The sequence below is a fragment of the Fukomys damarensis genome, unplaced genomic scaffold (assembly GCF_012274545.1).
Source record: "Fukomys damarensis isolate Sample0158 unplaced genomic scaffold, DMR_v1.0_HiC HiC_scaffold_22, whole genome shotgun sequence".
Classification (NCBI taxonomy): Eukaryota; Metazoa; Chordata; class Mammalia; order Rodentia; family Bathyergidae; genus Fukomys; species Fukomys damarensis.
Genome location: NW_022900934.1, coordinates 20,971,015 through 20,986,144, shown reverse-complemented (window position 1 = coordinate 20,986,144; position 15,130 = coordinate 20,971,015). Strand labels below are relative to the sequence as shown.

The window sequence follows — 15,130 nt, the reverse complement described above, 5'->3', positions numbered from 1 at the left end:
TGTGTGTGTGTGTACACGCCTCAGCGATCATTGGCCGGGGCCGGGGCTCACAGAGAGAAGTAGGAAGCCTGGAGAGGCCCTGATTGGAGGTTGTGGCATGGAGGCGGGCTAACTGAGGAGGACTGTCCAGTGATTGGTTTGCAGCAGACGAGGCTTTCTCAGGCAAGTCTTCTTTCAACGCGTCCTCAACCCCTGGTATACAGCTGCAGAGGTTGAAGGATGCAGGCTGTCAGGGACAGTCAGGTGGCACATTCAGTCTCTCACCCCAAGCAACATTTGCCTCTACCTCCTGATCTACAAAACCCTTTTCTCTTTCTACAGCTGCCAAAGAGATCCAAATTCCACTTGACCACCGGTTTCCTTGGACAATTCCTACCCCAGGTGGGATCGAGCTTTCACTTCTTCTGCTGTCATCCTGGGCTCTTGGGGAGGACTGGGCTGTGTCAAAGGGAAGGGACCAGCAGGGACCCTGGGCTGACTGAGGGTGAAGGTGGTTGCCAGGGCCTCATCCATTCCACACATGTCCACTGTGTGCCTGGAGCCCTGTGCTGGGGACCCAGCAAAAGCGACCGTATGCCTGCCTCAGGTACATGAGACGGTGACAAAAACAGCAGTATCTATGACAAATGACACCAAGAGGTGGGTGCCACTGCTTTAGACAAAGGGCACAGGGCAGGCCTTGACCTGTGTGGTCTTCAGCCATTTATTCTTCCTAGTTCTGGAGACTGGAAGACCAAGATTGGGGTTCCAGTGAGGGCTGTCTTCTGGCCTTGCAGGCAGCCACTCTCTTGCTGTGTGTGTGTGGCGGGGAGGGTGTCAGAGACTAGAACCTCTGGTGTCTCTTACTAAAAGGATGGTAATTCTGTCAGCATAGGGCCCCGTCCCCTTGACCTCATTTAGCCTCACTACCTTAGAGGCCTCACCTCCACATACAGCCACACTGCAGGCTAGGGCTTTAAGGGTGAGGGAACACAAACATTCCTTTTATGACACTTCCTCTGGTGGTGGCAGCTCTAGAAAATTTCTACAGAGGGAAAGCTTGGCTGGGGGTGGGGGAGCAGCATTTGCAATTATAGTCATGTTAGTTTTACTCAGGCTGGGTGTAGCTGGGGAGGATGAAAGTCTGGGAGAGAGGAGGGAGGTCACCAAGGCCCTCCTTAGTTTCCCTTGAAGCTACTGTTGCTCTCTGAGGAGGTGAAAATTTGAGCTCAGACTTCAAGGAAGGAAAAGAGCCAGGCTAGAAAGGAATGGAGGAACAAGCATTTAGTCAGAAGGAACAGAGAATGCAAAGGGTTTCAGATGGCAAGAGAGCTTGTCCATTTGAGGAGTAGCCGGAGTCCCCAGTGCCCAGAAGCTAGAGGCAAATGGAATGAGGTCAGCAGGGCCCCAGATCCCAGGCCTTGAAGTCATTTGGATTTATTCTGAGAGCTTTAGGAGGACATTGGAGGGGTTTCTACAAGGGAAGGGCAAGACAAGACTTAAAACCATTTTAATAAGAAAACCTTTTTTGTTGGCTGTCCCCGTGGGTACAGGTGTCCCAGATGTTCCCCGACATGAATGTGCGGCTCGTCTTTTCCGTCTCCTCACCGCCACACCTGGTCATGGAGCCCACTGGCCTCGCCTTCACCCCTCACCTGGAGGCCCAGGCCTTTGCTGTGCTACCCGACTCCTCCCTAGCCTCCCTCTTCCTGCTTGGCATGGTAAACTGCTCCTGGGTGCGGGCTGGAGGGAGTACTGTCCTCAGAGTCGGGGGATTCAAGCCTGGGGAGTGGGACTCGGAGCCTAAGACTGAAGCCGCCAGAGTCCCACAGGCACACAGCCACCCCCGTGTATCTGTTTATGATTCAATTATTCATTCTCTCACTTTTTCATTCACTGAGTTATTCATTCCCTCATTGTCTTGAAATATGTGTACTGTTTCTAATTCATTCACTCAGATCTTTGGTCAGTCTGTTATGCATTTGCATATTTCCTCATTCACTCATTTATTCATCCAATTATTAATTCTTTCAATTATTCATTAGATTGCCAACTTGAAATACGTTATACTTTTTCTGGATCCTACATGCATTCATGTGTTCAATTATTCATGAATTAATTTACTTACACACTTATTCTATTGGCCCTTCGTCTGTATATTTATTCATTTATTCATCTGTGCATATCTTTACTTACTCCTCCATTTGTGGGTTTGCTTAATCCTTTACTTATTCAAATTCTCATTCCGTTGTCAATTTACTCATTCATTTGATGATCCCATCACTGCCAGACATTTGGTGGCATCTATGGTGGCCGCTAGGAATGGGTCCAAATACTCCCATGAGGGTCACTCAGAAGCCTTATTTCTAGTGGAGACATGTTATCCCCATTTTGCAGATCAAATGGGTTCTGAGTAGGTCACTTAAAGTCAGACTGTCAAAAAGCTGAGGTGAGCACCTTCAATTCTCCCTCAGTAAGTATTTCCTGAATGGATCAGTGAGTGAGTGACCAGGAATAGGGCTGGTCTCCTCTGCACCCCTCAGATCTGCCCTATGTCACCCTCCCGAGTGGCTCAGGAACTCAGAGTTCTCCCAGAAGCTTTGTGACAGTCCAAGACTGCTCAGCAGCCACAAAGCAAAGTCTCCCTGCTTCCTGGGTGCTGTGGGCCACCCTCCCAGGCTTTGAGAAGCTGGCCAGGCCCGTCGCCTGGTCAGGGTGGTCACCTGGCTGTCACTTTGCAGAGCATGAACGCACACCTGGCAGTCGGTGTCAACTCTGACAGGCTCGTGGGAAATCTCACGGTGGACACGTAAGTGGCCTGTGGGGACAGAAGAGGGACTGCCCATGTGCTCTGGTGGGCCACAGGGGAGTGGGAGCTTTCCCATGTACCTAGCATCATGTCCTGGCTTTTGTTCGCCTGTCGCTTTTCAGCCTGGGTTTGCAGACAGTGAAACGGAGGCCCAGAGATTAAGTGGCTTGCCTGAGGTCACATGTGACCTTGTGACCTGCCATCTCAGTTTGCCCAGGATTGTCCCAGCTTTAGCACTGAAAGTCCTCTGCCCTGGGACACCTGTCTGTCCCAAGTGGACTCCTGGCGGGGAAACATGCTGAGGACCCCTCCACACTGGGCACATCAGTGTCCAGTGCCCTGTGTCCCTAGCCTTTCTTGGCACCAGGAAATCCCATGTCAGCTTCTGACCTTTCCTAGAACTTCAGGCCCTGTCCTCTGCCAAAAGACTCCTGGACCCATGTAACCTAGGTTTGAATCCCAGGATGGAGGGTGTAGTCAGGAGGGTGGGCTCTGAAGGGAGGTTGCCTGCATTTGAAAAGCAAGTGACAAACTCCAAACCTCAGTTTTCCCAGCTGTGAAATGAGTTCCGTAAGTATTCTCTGCCAACAGTACCACCGTGAGGATTAAGTGAGCTATTAATATGTGCTGAATGCCTGGAACACTTCACAGGCTGTAACAAATGCTGAATAAACAAGAGGGAAAGAGGGACACACAGAGAAAGAGAAATACAGAGACACAGAGAGTCAGAGAGGGAGGGAGGGGAGAGAGAGAGCAAGAGAGATTGAGACAGATGGAGAGACAGACAAGTTAACAGGGAAACAGGCAGGGAGAGCGAGGTGGGGAGAGACAGTGGTATGGTGACCCCAAAATTCAGGCCTGGTGCCTTCCTCGTCATCACATTCTGCTGTCTGAACTGCATCCTGACCCACATTGCTGCCCGTTTTCACCTTCTCCCCCACGCAGAGCTGTCCTTAACCTTGACATCAGCCCTGGAGGTTTACGTGCTATTCACTTCTCCCGGCATCACTGTGATGAGTGTTACTGCTTTGGTTTAATTTGCCTGGAAACACCCACAGGCCTCACATGGAGGGGCCAGGGAGGGGACAGCTGGGCTGTGGCTGAGCACAGACTCTGGGGTGGGCAGGGACTGAAGGCAGGGTCTGGGAATGCATGGAGCCAAGATCCAGGGGCCCCGGGCTCTTGGTAAACAGCAGCAAGTGTTTAAACTCCAAGGATGGTTGGAGACAACAGGGCTTTGGTGTCCGGGAGACCTGTGTGGAATCCCGCTTTGCTAGTTGTTAGTTGTGTGGTCTCGGGCAGGTTGCCTGACCTCTCTGAATGTCAGTTTCCTCAAATGTAAAATGTGGGGCACAGAGATCTTGATGTAGGAATCCAGTAGGGTAAAGCACTCAACACAGCAGGCTACATTTCCCCTTTTCTCTGAGATCACTGCTAAAATACCGTCAGGGCCATGGCGGGGTGGAGGAGTGGCTCAGGTGACTGAAAAGTCCGAAGGGTTCAGGCAAGAGTGGCTTGGGTGCCCGAGTGGTGTCCTTAGGGTCTGATTCCATCTCTTGGCTCTGCTGTGCTCTGTGCTGGCTTCAACTCGCTGCGGGCTGTCACCGAGTGGTGGCCTCCTGTTTTCCTGGAGAACCTGAGGGCCACAGCCCTGGTGTTTCCAGCACAAGTTCCGGGGGTGCTCTTTCTGATCAGCACGGCCACAGCCCACGCCTGAAGAGTGACTTGCGGGGGCAGACTGCACCCAGGGTTCAGCATAGGCTCTGCAGCACCGAGGGCACAGGCGGCTGGAGGAAGGGACATGGGAGGGGACTGGGGGGACCAGGCCTTGGGCACGTGTACCAGCCGGGCTGCTTCGGTCTCAGTCTCGTTTTCCCTGTCACAGGCTACGTCTGAAACTGAGACACTCCAACGTCGGCAGCTTCCCGGTGAGTCCCAGCCCCTGGCTCCTTCGTCCTTGCCCTGACCTTGCGGGATCTGTCGCAGGCTCCTGGCGTCGCTCAGGAGCCACTGGCTCATTTGTATGGAATTTGTCTGTGAATGCGTGGTGAGAGGAGCTTTGTGGACAGAGTGATCAGAGCCGGAACCCCTACTCCACGCTCACTGACAGTGAGGCTGTGGGCGATCATTTGCCTTCTCTGAACGTCAAGCTTCCCCAGCTGAGCCAGTGTGGTGAGGTTTCTCAGTGGGACTAGATGGGCTCACCCTGGTACAGAAGGTCTGCTCAGCCAACGCTGGTTGAATGAACCAGTTTGTGACTTTACTGAGCGAGTATTTCTAGCTGGGTTGTTCCAGGTGTGGTTGATGCTGAGCTTTACATGGTGGTGGGGAGACAGGATGGTAGGAAGTGATCAAAGCTATGGAAAACAGAATGGGGGTGGGGGAAAGTGAGATGAGTAGTGGGAGATGCTCTGGTCTCTGAGGAGGTGATGTTTGGGTTGACAGGTGAGAAGGAGCCCGCAGAGGGACCTGCAGAGGCAAAAGCCCTGTGGTGAACACAGGCTTGATGTGTTCGGGGGACAGAAGAAGCCAGAGTGGCTGGAGTGGGGGCCACAGGAGGAGACATGGGGTGGGCAGGCTGGGAAGGTCAGCAGGGCCTCCAGGGCTGTGTTCAAGGGCAATGAGCAGCCAGAGACCTGGATCCTGCAAGGAGCAACACGCTCTGATTTCTACCTTTGGAAAAGATCCCCTAGGGGTTGGGAACTGGTCACAAGCAGGAGAGTCAGGCCAGAGGAGTGTGGGGTGGGGCTGGGACTCATCCAGGAAGGAGGAAATGCAGATGGACTTTGGGAGTTGCTTTAGACAAAACTTGGTGGAGATTGGATATGGGTCATGACAGGAAGGAACAGCAAGTTGACACCTAAGGACTGGGGTACAGCTCAATGGAGTGCTTGCCTAGCAAAAAAAAGAGCAATGGCATGGAGAATTTAGGCTGAGCAGCTGGGTCAATGGCAGATCCAAGCACCAAGATGAGGAAGGGCAGCTGAAGGGACAGGAGCAGGTGTCCCTCAGTCCAAGTAGACAGCTCCCCACCTGGAAATCCTTGGCCATCATTAGTACTGCCCAGGCACTGAGAGCCAGCTGACCTCATAATTAGCTGCTGAGATGTTCTTAGACACCTACTGTTAAGAGCGCCCAGCCTGTGACTTACATCCGAAGCCACTCTCTTGATCTCTCCAGAGTCTCGCTCCCTGTAGCTGACTCTCCTTGAGTTCTGGTTGAACCCTACTTTCTGCTGCCCTGGACAGCATCTCCCTAGATCCCTGAGATGCTCCCAAGTCCCCCTCAAGGAAGTGACTTGAACTCTCCCAGCATGGAATCAGGCTGTGCAATCTCCCAGCAAAGTCTGATAAGAATCCAGCCCAACCCCATCCATCTGGTGAGATGATGGGACACAGAGGGCCAGAAGCCACCTCATGGTGTTGTCATGGGTTTTCTGGTGTCTCAGCTTCCTCAGGGCCTTGGCTAAGTTGGTAACTAACTTCTGCTTCGGCAGAAAATAAATATATGCACCTCCTAGGGTTCAGAAGAAGGAGGGCACACCGTGGTGAACCCAGGGAATTATAGCCTGGGGAAGGAAACTCAATTGTTCCAGAAACAGAACATACATATTTACAAGTTGTAAATGTCACCACTATAGGCCTTAATCCTCACAGTTCCACATTACATTATTTTTGAAAAAAATTTTTATTATTGCCAAAGCAAAGCATATATACCGTTGAGTATGAAGAACCTACAGATTCTCCAAACAAAGAAAATTAAAACCATTCATATTTTCACCACTTAGTTGATAATTTGGAATATATCCTTCCTGACCTTTTGCTATGCCCATCTAATTTTAAAAGTGGGATTAGGTGATTTCAACAGCCTCCTGTTCCTCATTCAAACATATATCAAGCATATCTCTTATTGATAATTGTATTTCTACAGTGTCATTCTTAACAGCTGCATTATGCCCTAGCAGCAAAGTTCCACTAACCCCCCATAACTTAGTCTATTGTTCAGATTAAAGTGATAACATGGACAAGTATCTTCCAAATATCTCAATTTGTCTCCGCCCCACATAATTTCCATAAGACAAACACTCGGAGCCATGCTCGCTGGTCACATGACACACATTTTAAGGCCTTTGTTAAATGTGCCTGAATTGCCCTAAAACAGGCTGATTCCATCTGCCCCCACCCGTGGTGCTAAGAGGGTGCATTTTTTAAACAAAGGTTTTCAGATTTAAACCCTTCCCCATGACCTTCCCCATCATCCCTGTAGAGAGTAACACGATCCAGAACGCGCCTGCGTGGGGCGCCCTAGCGCAGCAGAGGTCCCGGATGGCCTGCGCCAGGATGCTGAGTTTCCATCATGGCGGGCCCACTGCAGCTGCTCTCCGGCCTGGGAGGTTGCTGAGGATGCGAGTGGAAGGGAGGGTGTCTGGGAGCCAACCCACAGTGCCCTGATGACTGTCCCCTTCCTGTCCTCCAGGTGGAGCTGCTGCAGGATGCCATGAACTACATCGTGACCCTGGTGGCTGTGCCCAAGGTCAATGGTAAGGCGCTCTGTGAGATGCAAGATTTTGAGCAGTGGGGTCAAGGGATGGGGTGACTGCCTCCAGGCACCCAGTACCTGGCTCAGTTGAACCTCAGGTGGCACGTGACCTAGAAAGGGGATGGAACAGAACGGGAACTCACATGGGTAGAAGTCATCCATTATTTCAAGCAGTCCTTAATGACAGTCCCATAAGATGGGGGATTATGAGTACCTCTAATTTTCACGAGAGGAAATGAAAGATCTGAACAGTTAATTGACTTACAGAGCAGACAGCAGGTGAAGCTGGGGTCCCATCGTGGCTCTGGAGTCTTTTTCCAACTCTGGGCAGAGAAGGATGGGAGTGGGGACCCTCGGCAGAGCATTCACAGTCACCACGCTGGTGAAGCCACCAGCGGGGGTTAGGGGACCAACACGGCTGTGGACATGTAGATGTGTGACTTGGACATTCATAAATTATAAATAAACCTGCAAGCTATTATGTGGACTCTGAATAGCCTCCCCAGGCACATGTGGCTCCGTAATGACCTGGGAGACTGCACAGAATCCTCTGAGTTTCACGCCACTGGCGCCTCTGGCTTCACCCTCAGCTTTGTCACACATGCAGACCCTCTGTCTGCACCACAGCCAGCAGAGCCATGCCCTCGGGACAGCAGTCATGGGAAAGGGGCCCGCCTGGATCCTGGAAGTGGGCTTGAGGACAACGAGGGACATAGGGTTGGGGTGCAGTCTCCAAGGCCACCTTCCTCTGGAGCGTGTGTGCCCAGGAGGTGCCCCCCCAGACTCTCTGCCACCCCTGCCCTTCTCCTGCTCACTTCTCACTGTCTCTGTCACAGAGAGGCTAAAGAAGGGTTTTCCTCTCCCGGTGACCAATCGGATCCAGCTCAGCAACCTGGTGCTTCGCTCGTACCAGGTGAGTCTCCGAGGTCCCTGTCACCAAATGTCCCACACAGTGCTTACCTGTCGTGCAATGCTTCCTCGGTACCCAGCTGTGCATCAGGCACCTTCCACCCTCACATCAACCCCGGGCTGCAGAACTGTCAGTAAATGGGGACAGCAAGGGCTCAGAAAAGCCACACTCACTACACCAAGTCCACACCCCAGGCCATGGTCCCCCTCCTTCCCATACACCACTCGGCAAGCACAAGTAGGGGACCTGCTGAGTGACCAGAGTGCCTCTTTACTGACCTGGCACAGGCGTGCTTCGCACCTCCCTTCATCCAGCATCCTGCTGGGCACCTCGGGGTGGAGAACACGGTCAGTGTCCCTCAGATTTACACACATAGCAGGAGCCACTCTGCGTCTGCCCAGCCTGCCCTCTGGCGGTATCTGACACTAATTCCCCTCAGTGGGCCGCCTTCTTCTGGAAGTTTCTGTGGCTCCTCCACCCCATTCCTTGCTTCTCCCCTGGGTCTTTCCTGCCCCCTCCTTAGTTACTGAGAAGTCAGGACTCTTCCTCTGGCCTTGTCTCCTCCCTCTGTTGAACATTCCTTGCCTCCCCTGGGTCTTTCCTGCCCCCTCCTTAGTTACTGAGAAGTCAGGACTCTTCCTCTGGCCTTGTCTCCTCCCTCTGTTGACATCCTCCGTCACTCATCTGCTCCCCAGCCCCCACCTTGGTGTCACCTTGGTGTCGCGTCCACATTCCTGAGTCTTTCTAAACCTCTGCAGTCACTGCCCCTTCAACTCAGCACACCCCGCAAAGCTGTTACTCGCCCCCACCCCACCAAAAAGCTGTTGCCCAGTGCCACATCCCTTCCCTCAGTGCTTGGCTTTCCTGATGACTTGTGGCTCTCACGTGAAGCCCCATCACCCCAGTTCCTCCCTCTCTCTGACCCCCAACACCAGTCAATCAGCCCGCAGTTCTTTAGACCACTTTGCTGAGGGGAGCAAGAACAGAGCCAACAGCCACCACGCACTCCCTTTCACCAAGTTCCAGCGTGGGCCCCACGGATCTGTTCCATTTCTTCACGTCAGAATCCTGAGTGAAGGGCGCAGAGGGCCGAAGGGAAGCGTTCTGCAACCTTGGTTGGAACAGGGGCTCCCTGGAGCCTTTGTGAGGCAGGATGACAGATGAGGCCTCCAGCACCACAGCTGGGGTGGGGGCTGCACATCACATCAGAAGGGGAAACAGCTGCCCAAGAAAAAAGAAAAAAAGAGAAAGCTGCCAACAGATGCCTGGGCATCAGCAGCCGCTGCTGTGTGGACTCACCAGCGAGACCCCCTGCGAGTAACCCCACGGGCTTCTGCCTTGCTGGCAGCCCACAGGCTGCTCTCTCCCTGCTCCCTCCTCCCTGCCAGGCAGCTCCCAAAGTTTCCTTCGTACAAACCTGTCTACTCTGGGAGTCTGAGGCAGGAGTTAGGACTTTGAACCCAGTCTAGGCAACTTAGCAACTTAGCAAGATCCTGTGTCAAAAAAAGAAATAAAAGGGGCTGGAGAGGTAGCTCAGGGAGAAGGGCTTGGGTTCATTCCCCAATGCCAAGGGGGAAAAGCCAACCCCTCTCCCGTTGAGGGTGCTCCTCCAGCTGATGACCACATTTCATTTCTCACTAGAATTTCCTGCTGCTTGGAGCAAATGTTCGCCTTGGCTGAGGTCGCCGGGGCTGCACCCAGGGTGGGGACCAGTGGCACCTGCTCCTGAGGGGCCGTCGGACAGGCTCCCTTTCCCCAGGGAATCCTCGCGAGACCTTGCAAACCTCTGAGCTCCGACCCGGAAAGCATCTGGACACGGAGTCTGTTGGAAAAGTTCTGGTGTCCGTTTCAAGGGTTTTGTCCTGTTCTCAAAGCTAGACTCCACAACACGTCCTCCAGGAATTACATTTCAATTGTGATGATGGTATTTCTCCTTGGGCATCAAGGAGGGAAAAAAGACAAAAACAAAAACAACCTTTCTTTTCCTGTGAATTCTGTGTGCGGGTATTTTTTCTTATTTTACATCCTCACTGACCTCAGTGCCAGTGCACAGTACACTACAATCACCTCTTTTCATTTCTGTGATAAGGCCCTTGTGTCTCCCACACCTCCATAAACTGCGAGTTCCTTGGGGATCTCTGGGTCCAAAGCGCCTGAGTCCTGTATTTGTGTAGAGCTGGAAGGTGGAAAGTGAGCCGTCCACTGGGCTGTTGTTCTGCCCACTGTCACAAGGCGTCGCTGTTGAAGATGATCCTGCACAGCCTCTTGTCTCCCTGTGGAGGTAGTCGACGTGGAACTGTTGCTCCTAACACTGCCACACAGTGTCGCCATTGAGCAGGTCTCCTGAGCAGCCCCTCTGCTCTACAGGGCTCCAGGATGAGGGCTTCCTTCTAGGGGACAGGCCACCTTGGGGTGCAGTTAGCGCTTCCCTGCGTTTTCTGAGCCCTGGGCGGAGGCAGATCTCCAACCCAGACTATCGGGTTTGTGGTGGATTCCCGTGAGAGCTTTGGGCCATTTTCTGCCCTGGAGCGGATGGGGCTGTCACACTGAGGTACTTCAGAGGCTCTCTGAATGTGGACGCTGGGTCTGAGCCCAGGATGAGCGGCAGCAACCCCGGAGGGCTGGAGCAGGCAGTGTTTGGGGCTGCCATGACCAAATGTAGTTTTTAAAGGGGCACCTTTGTGCCCTCTGGATGCTTGAAAGGACGGGAGCAGAAAGGGTGGGCACCGACAAGGAGCGAGCCAGGCTGCTGACGGGGAGGAAAGCATCTAAACAGCGTTTTGTATAAAAATGCACACACTTTGGCGAATGTCACTGATTCTCTGTTAAAGGGAGGTTGAGGCTTTGGGTTGCAGGGGAAGGAGGGGCATCGGTCAGATGAGCACAGCATGTGATGGCCTCCTTTGGTCCCCAAAATGCCATCCCTCTCCCAAGGTGGGAATTGCTCAGTCCTTGTAGACCGAGTTATTCTCCCTTCACATGGCCTGCCTTTGCCTTTGTGCCCTCAGAGCCCATGTTCTTTCCACCTCCAGATGCCAAAATCATATCGGTTTGGACCTCGGCATGTTTAAGGGAGGACTGTTGGGCTTGGTTGCACAGGTCGTGCACTGTAAAAAGGCATGCCCGGCTCAGGAGACAGAAATCTTTATATTACCCACCAGGATGCCCCTGACTGTGCTTTCCAGAGGTTCGTGCAGCCGGGGCCAGAAGAGCAGCAGCCGTTGAGACTGACTGAAAGAAAGTAAAGGAAGCACAATGTGGGATGAGGCTAGGAGGCCTAGGTTTTGTTCCAAAGTGCAAGGGAAAGCACTGGAGAGCTCTGAGCAGAGGGTGACACCATCTGGGTGAAATTTTGGAAGGCCCCCTGGCTGCTGTGGGAAGAATAACTAGTAAGGTGGAGACACACATGCCTTGCCTGCCCTCGCTCCCCCTCCCACCTTCCTGCACCCTCCCTCTGCTTCCCCATGCGTCTGCACAGCTCCTGCCTGCTCTCTAGGAAGCTAAAGAACGCCCCTTATGCTGGCTCTGACCGTGGTCCGGAGCTCTCTCTCATAGCAGGAAGGGCAGCAGCACAATCCCCCAGTGCTCTCCAGGTGACCTGCACACTGACTGCAAACCTGTACTTGAGTATTATCACCTTCCTGAGAAAGTCACCTGCTCCCAAGGACTACTAATGTGCACATGGTTTCGCTCCGGATGTTGACAGTGTTCTAAAGTTAGACTGGGGAATGGGCTGTTCAACTCCATGAGTGTATGAAGGTCCCTGGACTGCACACTTGAGGTGGGTGAAGGTCACGGGCTGTGAAATACTTGTCAATGAAGTTATGAAAAGCTGGGCATGGTGGTGCACACCTGTAATCTCAGCAATGGAGAGGCTGAGGAGGGAGAATTATGGATTTGAGGCTGGCCCTGGCAACTTAGTGAGTTCAAGGCCAGCCTGAAGCTATCAAAAAACAGGTTGTGAAAAAATTAAAAAAGGAAAAAAGAACTCCAGACTGCCTGAAAGCTCACTGTGCAGCGGCGTCCCTGCTGGGTTAAGCATTGCCTTCTTGGGGCTCCTTATGGAGATGCTGACTAATTAAGTGGGTTAGGGTATGGGGTAGGCCACAGGGAAAGCAACCGGTAGAATCCCAGTTGGCCACCTCTCACGAGTGACTTGGTAACTGTGGGCTATAGTCTCAGGCACCTTGGGTTCAAGTCCCAGGGCTGTTAACAGCTGTGTGACCTTGGGCAGCTCATTCTCTGGGCCTCGCTTCCCTCAGCCATGAAGTGGGTATCATTGCAGCACCTGCCCCTCCAGCTGTTCTGGGGACCCGATGCATTCGAACTCTGGAGGGCAGATGACAGGAACTATCCCAGGTAGCTCTGATATTCCAGAGCTGGTCACAGCGGTGCGCCCATGGCCTGTGCGTAGTAGGTATTTCTTTTTCAAATGACTCCGGAGTTGATCCCAAAGCCACTGTAGGGGATCCCAGGGCTTGTCCTTGCCAGGCCAGTGATGCGCTCCCAGTGAGATGGGGCCGGTCCTTCTCCCTCTCCAGGCTCAGAGTCCCAGGCTGGGAAGGCCATTGCTGTCTGGAATTCAGGAAGGAAACCAGTAAGGTAGGCTCTGGCAAACACTAAAGCATCCTTCCTTGCTGGGGAATTTCTATTCTCCCAGAAACTCCTTCTGGAGTCTGAGGCCATACAGGCAGTAGATGCTACCAGTTGCAGGGGGAGAGAGGGTGGGAGGAGAGCTGGGTCCTTAGATCCCCCCAGGTGGGAGAGCCTGTGTCTGCATGGCCATCTCTGCTCCTGGTGACCTCCCAGCATCCCAGACAGAAGACACGCAGCCTCCACACCACACCTGATCACCCCTGGCCCTACTGTTTTATTTTGTAGATCTACACACCTTGAGCTCTTACACTCATGTGTGTCTCTGTGCCTGCAGATCTGCAGGCGATGGGGCTGCAGGAGGCCTTGCCACTGATATCAAACCCCTAACCGCACATACCCTACAGAGACCCAGATCTACAGGTCTTCAGTAGCATCATCACCTTCTCAGGAGTGTGGGCGCTGTCATGGAAAGCTGCCCCAAACATGGGGCCAACAGGGTCCTGGACAGGCCATGTTCAGAGGAAGTGGGGGGGCTTATTTAGTTCTCTGTTCACAATGGCAGCAGGTCTGCTAGTTTGATGAATCAGAATTCACATTTAAGCCAGATCATTGGGTGGTTTGTCCACACATCACCGGCTCCAAACCACTGGCGCTGTCCCCTGCACTGGGCTGTTTTGGGGACCACTGAGGAGCACAGTTCCCTCTGTGCCAAAGGCCAGCAAGAGCATCGCCATGACAAGGACTCAGCCTCCTGGCTCTGGTCCTTCGCTTGTAATGGCTCTGTGTTTACGTTTTGGCCATGCTGATCCCTGTCCTGGACTGTCCTTCCCTCCTTCCCAAGTCAAATGTCCATGTGACCCAGATCCAGCAGGATGCCATTTCCCTCGCCAAGTCTTCCTTGGCAGCCCCCGACACTTCTGGCCCAGCTTGCTGTGTATATTTAGCTCCATCTTCAGCGATCTTCTGGCCCCATTAACAAAGACCTGAGCCTCCAAACCCGGGGCAGACAGGGGAAGGGGTAATTGGGAAGGACACAGCTGCTGCCAGGAGGGAGCAAGAAAAGGTGCCCCAACCTCTTGTCATGCTGCCCTCTGGCCGAGCCGAGCAGAAGAGGAAACTGAGTCACCCAGTGGGACTTAGGATTCTAACCTAGGCCATCAGACCAGAGTCTATAGTGAAACACAGAGTTCATTGATGCCCTCAACAATTATTTACTCTGTGCTGCTCAGTCTTTCAGGCACAGTGGATGCCACATTCTAGGCTTCTCAGCCAAGGCGTCTGCAATGAGAACACAAAAAGCAGCATCCTTGTTAGAAGACAGAGTCCTTTGTCCTGCCAGTGGGTCCGAGTGTCACAGCTGCGGATTTTGCAGACTGGAAGAAGGAAGGAAGAACCAGCACTGAGGCCTCTGCCAGATCCTGAACTGTCAGCGGAAACTTTACCTGAGAGTGGTCACCGTGGGGGTAGAGGCCTGGCCTGGGCCACATGGCACCCTGCCTGGGCAGCACCAGGGTCCCGCTGTTGCTGGAAAGCCCCGCTCCAGCAAATGCCCCTGCCACCAGAGGCAGCATGACATCCACATCCCTATGAATTCCCCACCCTCCAGACTGTCCTCTCCTGTTCTCCAAGCTGGAAGGTCCTCGGGAATCACCCACCCTGCCCTCTCACTTCAGAGGGGCAGCTGAAGACTAGGGAGGAGACAGGACCAGGCTTCCCCTGAAGGCAGGGAGCAGAGCCCTGGGCACCCTGGGAAACTCCCATGAGGCCACCTGCCTCTGACCTCTCCTGTGAGGCCTCTGTCCTCACCATCTGCTCAGCCTGGAGTGGCTCTTCCCAGGCCAACTCCTCTCACTGTTGGGTTTCCAGCCCAGCATGTTCCCCTTCCCAGAAAGGCCTTGCTTGGGCATCGTTTTGGAATGGCGCCCTCCATCCCTGGGCTCAGCCTTACTGGGTGACTGCGGCCCATCGCCCCTCAGAGCCCCCATTTCTTCATCTGAAGATGAGACTAGAACACAACCTTAGAGTGGCAGCGGGGAAGAGAGGCACCCTGCAGCTTCACCAGCACACTGCCAGGCCTATAATAGGTGCCCGGTAAGTGTTGTTTTCCCTGCATGGCCACAGAGTGCAGGAGGCGCATTCTGCCATCTAGGAGAGACCAGGCTAGGAGAGTAGGGGAAAGGGGATAGAGAGACCCCCAGACCTCAGACTGAGCTAAAAGAGGACCCTGTGGGGCTCTCTGTTCTGAATGTGGGAAATTTTTGGCTCTTTTTTTTTTTTTTTTTTTTTTTTTTTTTTTT

At 53.3% G+C, this 15,130-nt stretch overlaps 1 protein-coding gene across 2 annotated transcripts in view; it reads left to right on the top strand.

Moving 5' to 3' along the window:
* The window catches only part of Bpi (bactericidal permeability increasing protein), a 23,170-nt gene extending 12,951 nt beyond the window's left edge, over nucleotides 1-10,219 (top strand). For both annotated transcript variants that reach the window (XM_010640056.1, XM_019209949.2), the window contains exons 10-16: nucleotides 322-381; nucleotides 1,533-1,700; nucleotides 2,721-2,788; nucleotides 4,674-4,716; nucleotides 7,265-7,328; nucleotides 8,164-8,240; nucleotides 9,879-10,219. In XM_010640056.1, the coding sequence (XP_010638358.1) occupies nucleotides 322-381; nucleotides 1,533-1,700; nucleotides 2,721-2,788; nucleotides 4,674-4,716; nucleotides 7,265-7,328; nucleotides 8,164-8,240; nucleotides 9,879-9,917 (519 nt within the window). In that variant the 3' untranslated portion in view covers nucleotides 9,918-10,219. The remainder of the gene's footprint in view (nucleotides 1-321; nucleotides 382-1,532; nucleotides 1,701-2,720; nucleotides 2,789-4,673; nucleotides 4,717-7,264; nucleotides 7,329-8,163; nucleotides 8,241-9,878) is intronic.
* The last annotated feature ends 4,911 nt before the right edge of the window (nucleotides 10,220-15,130 follow it).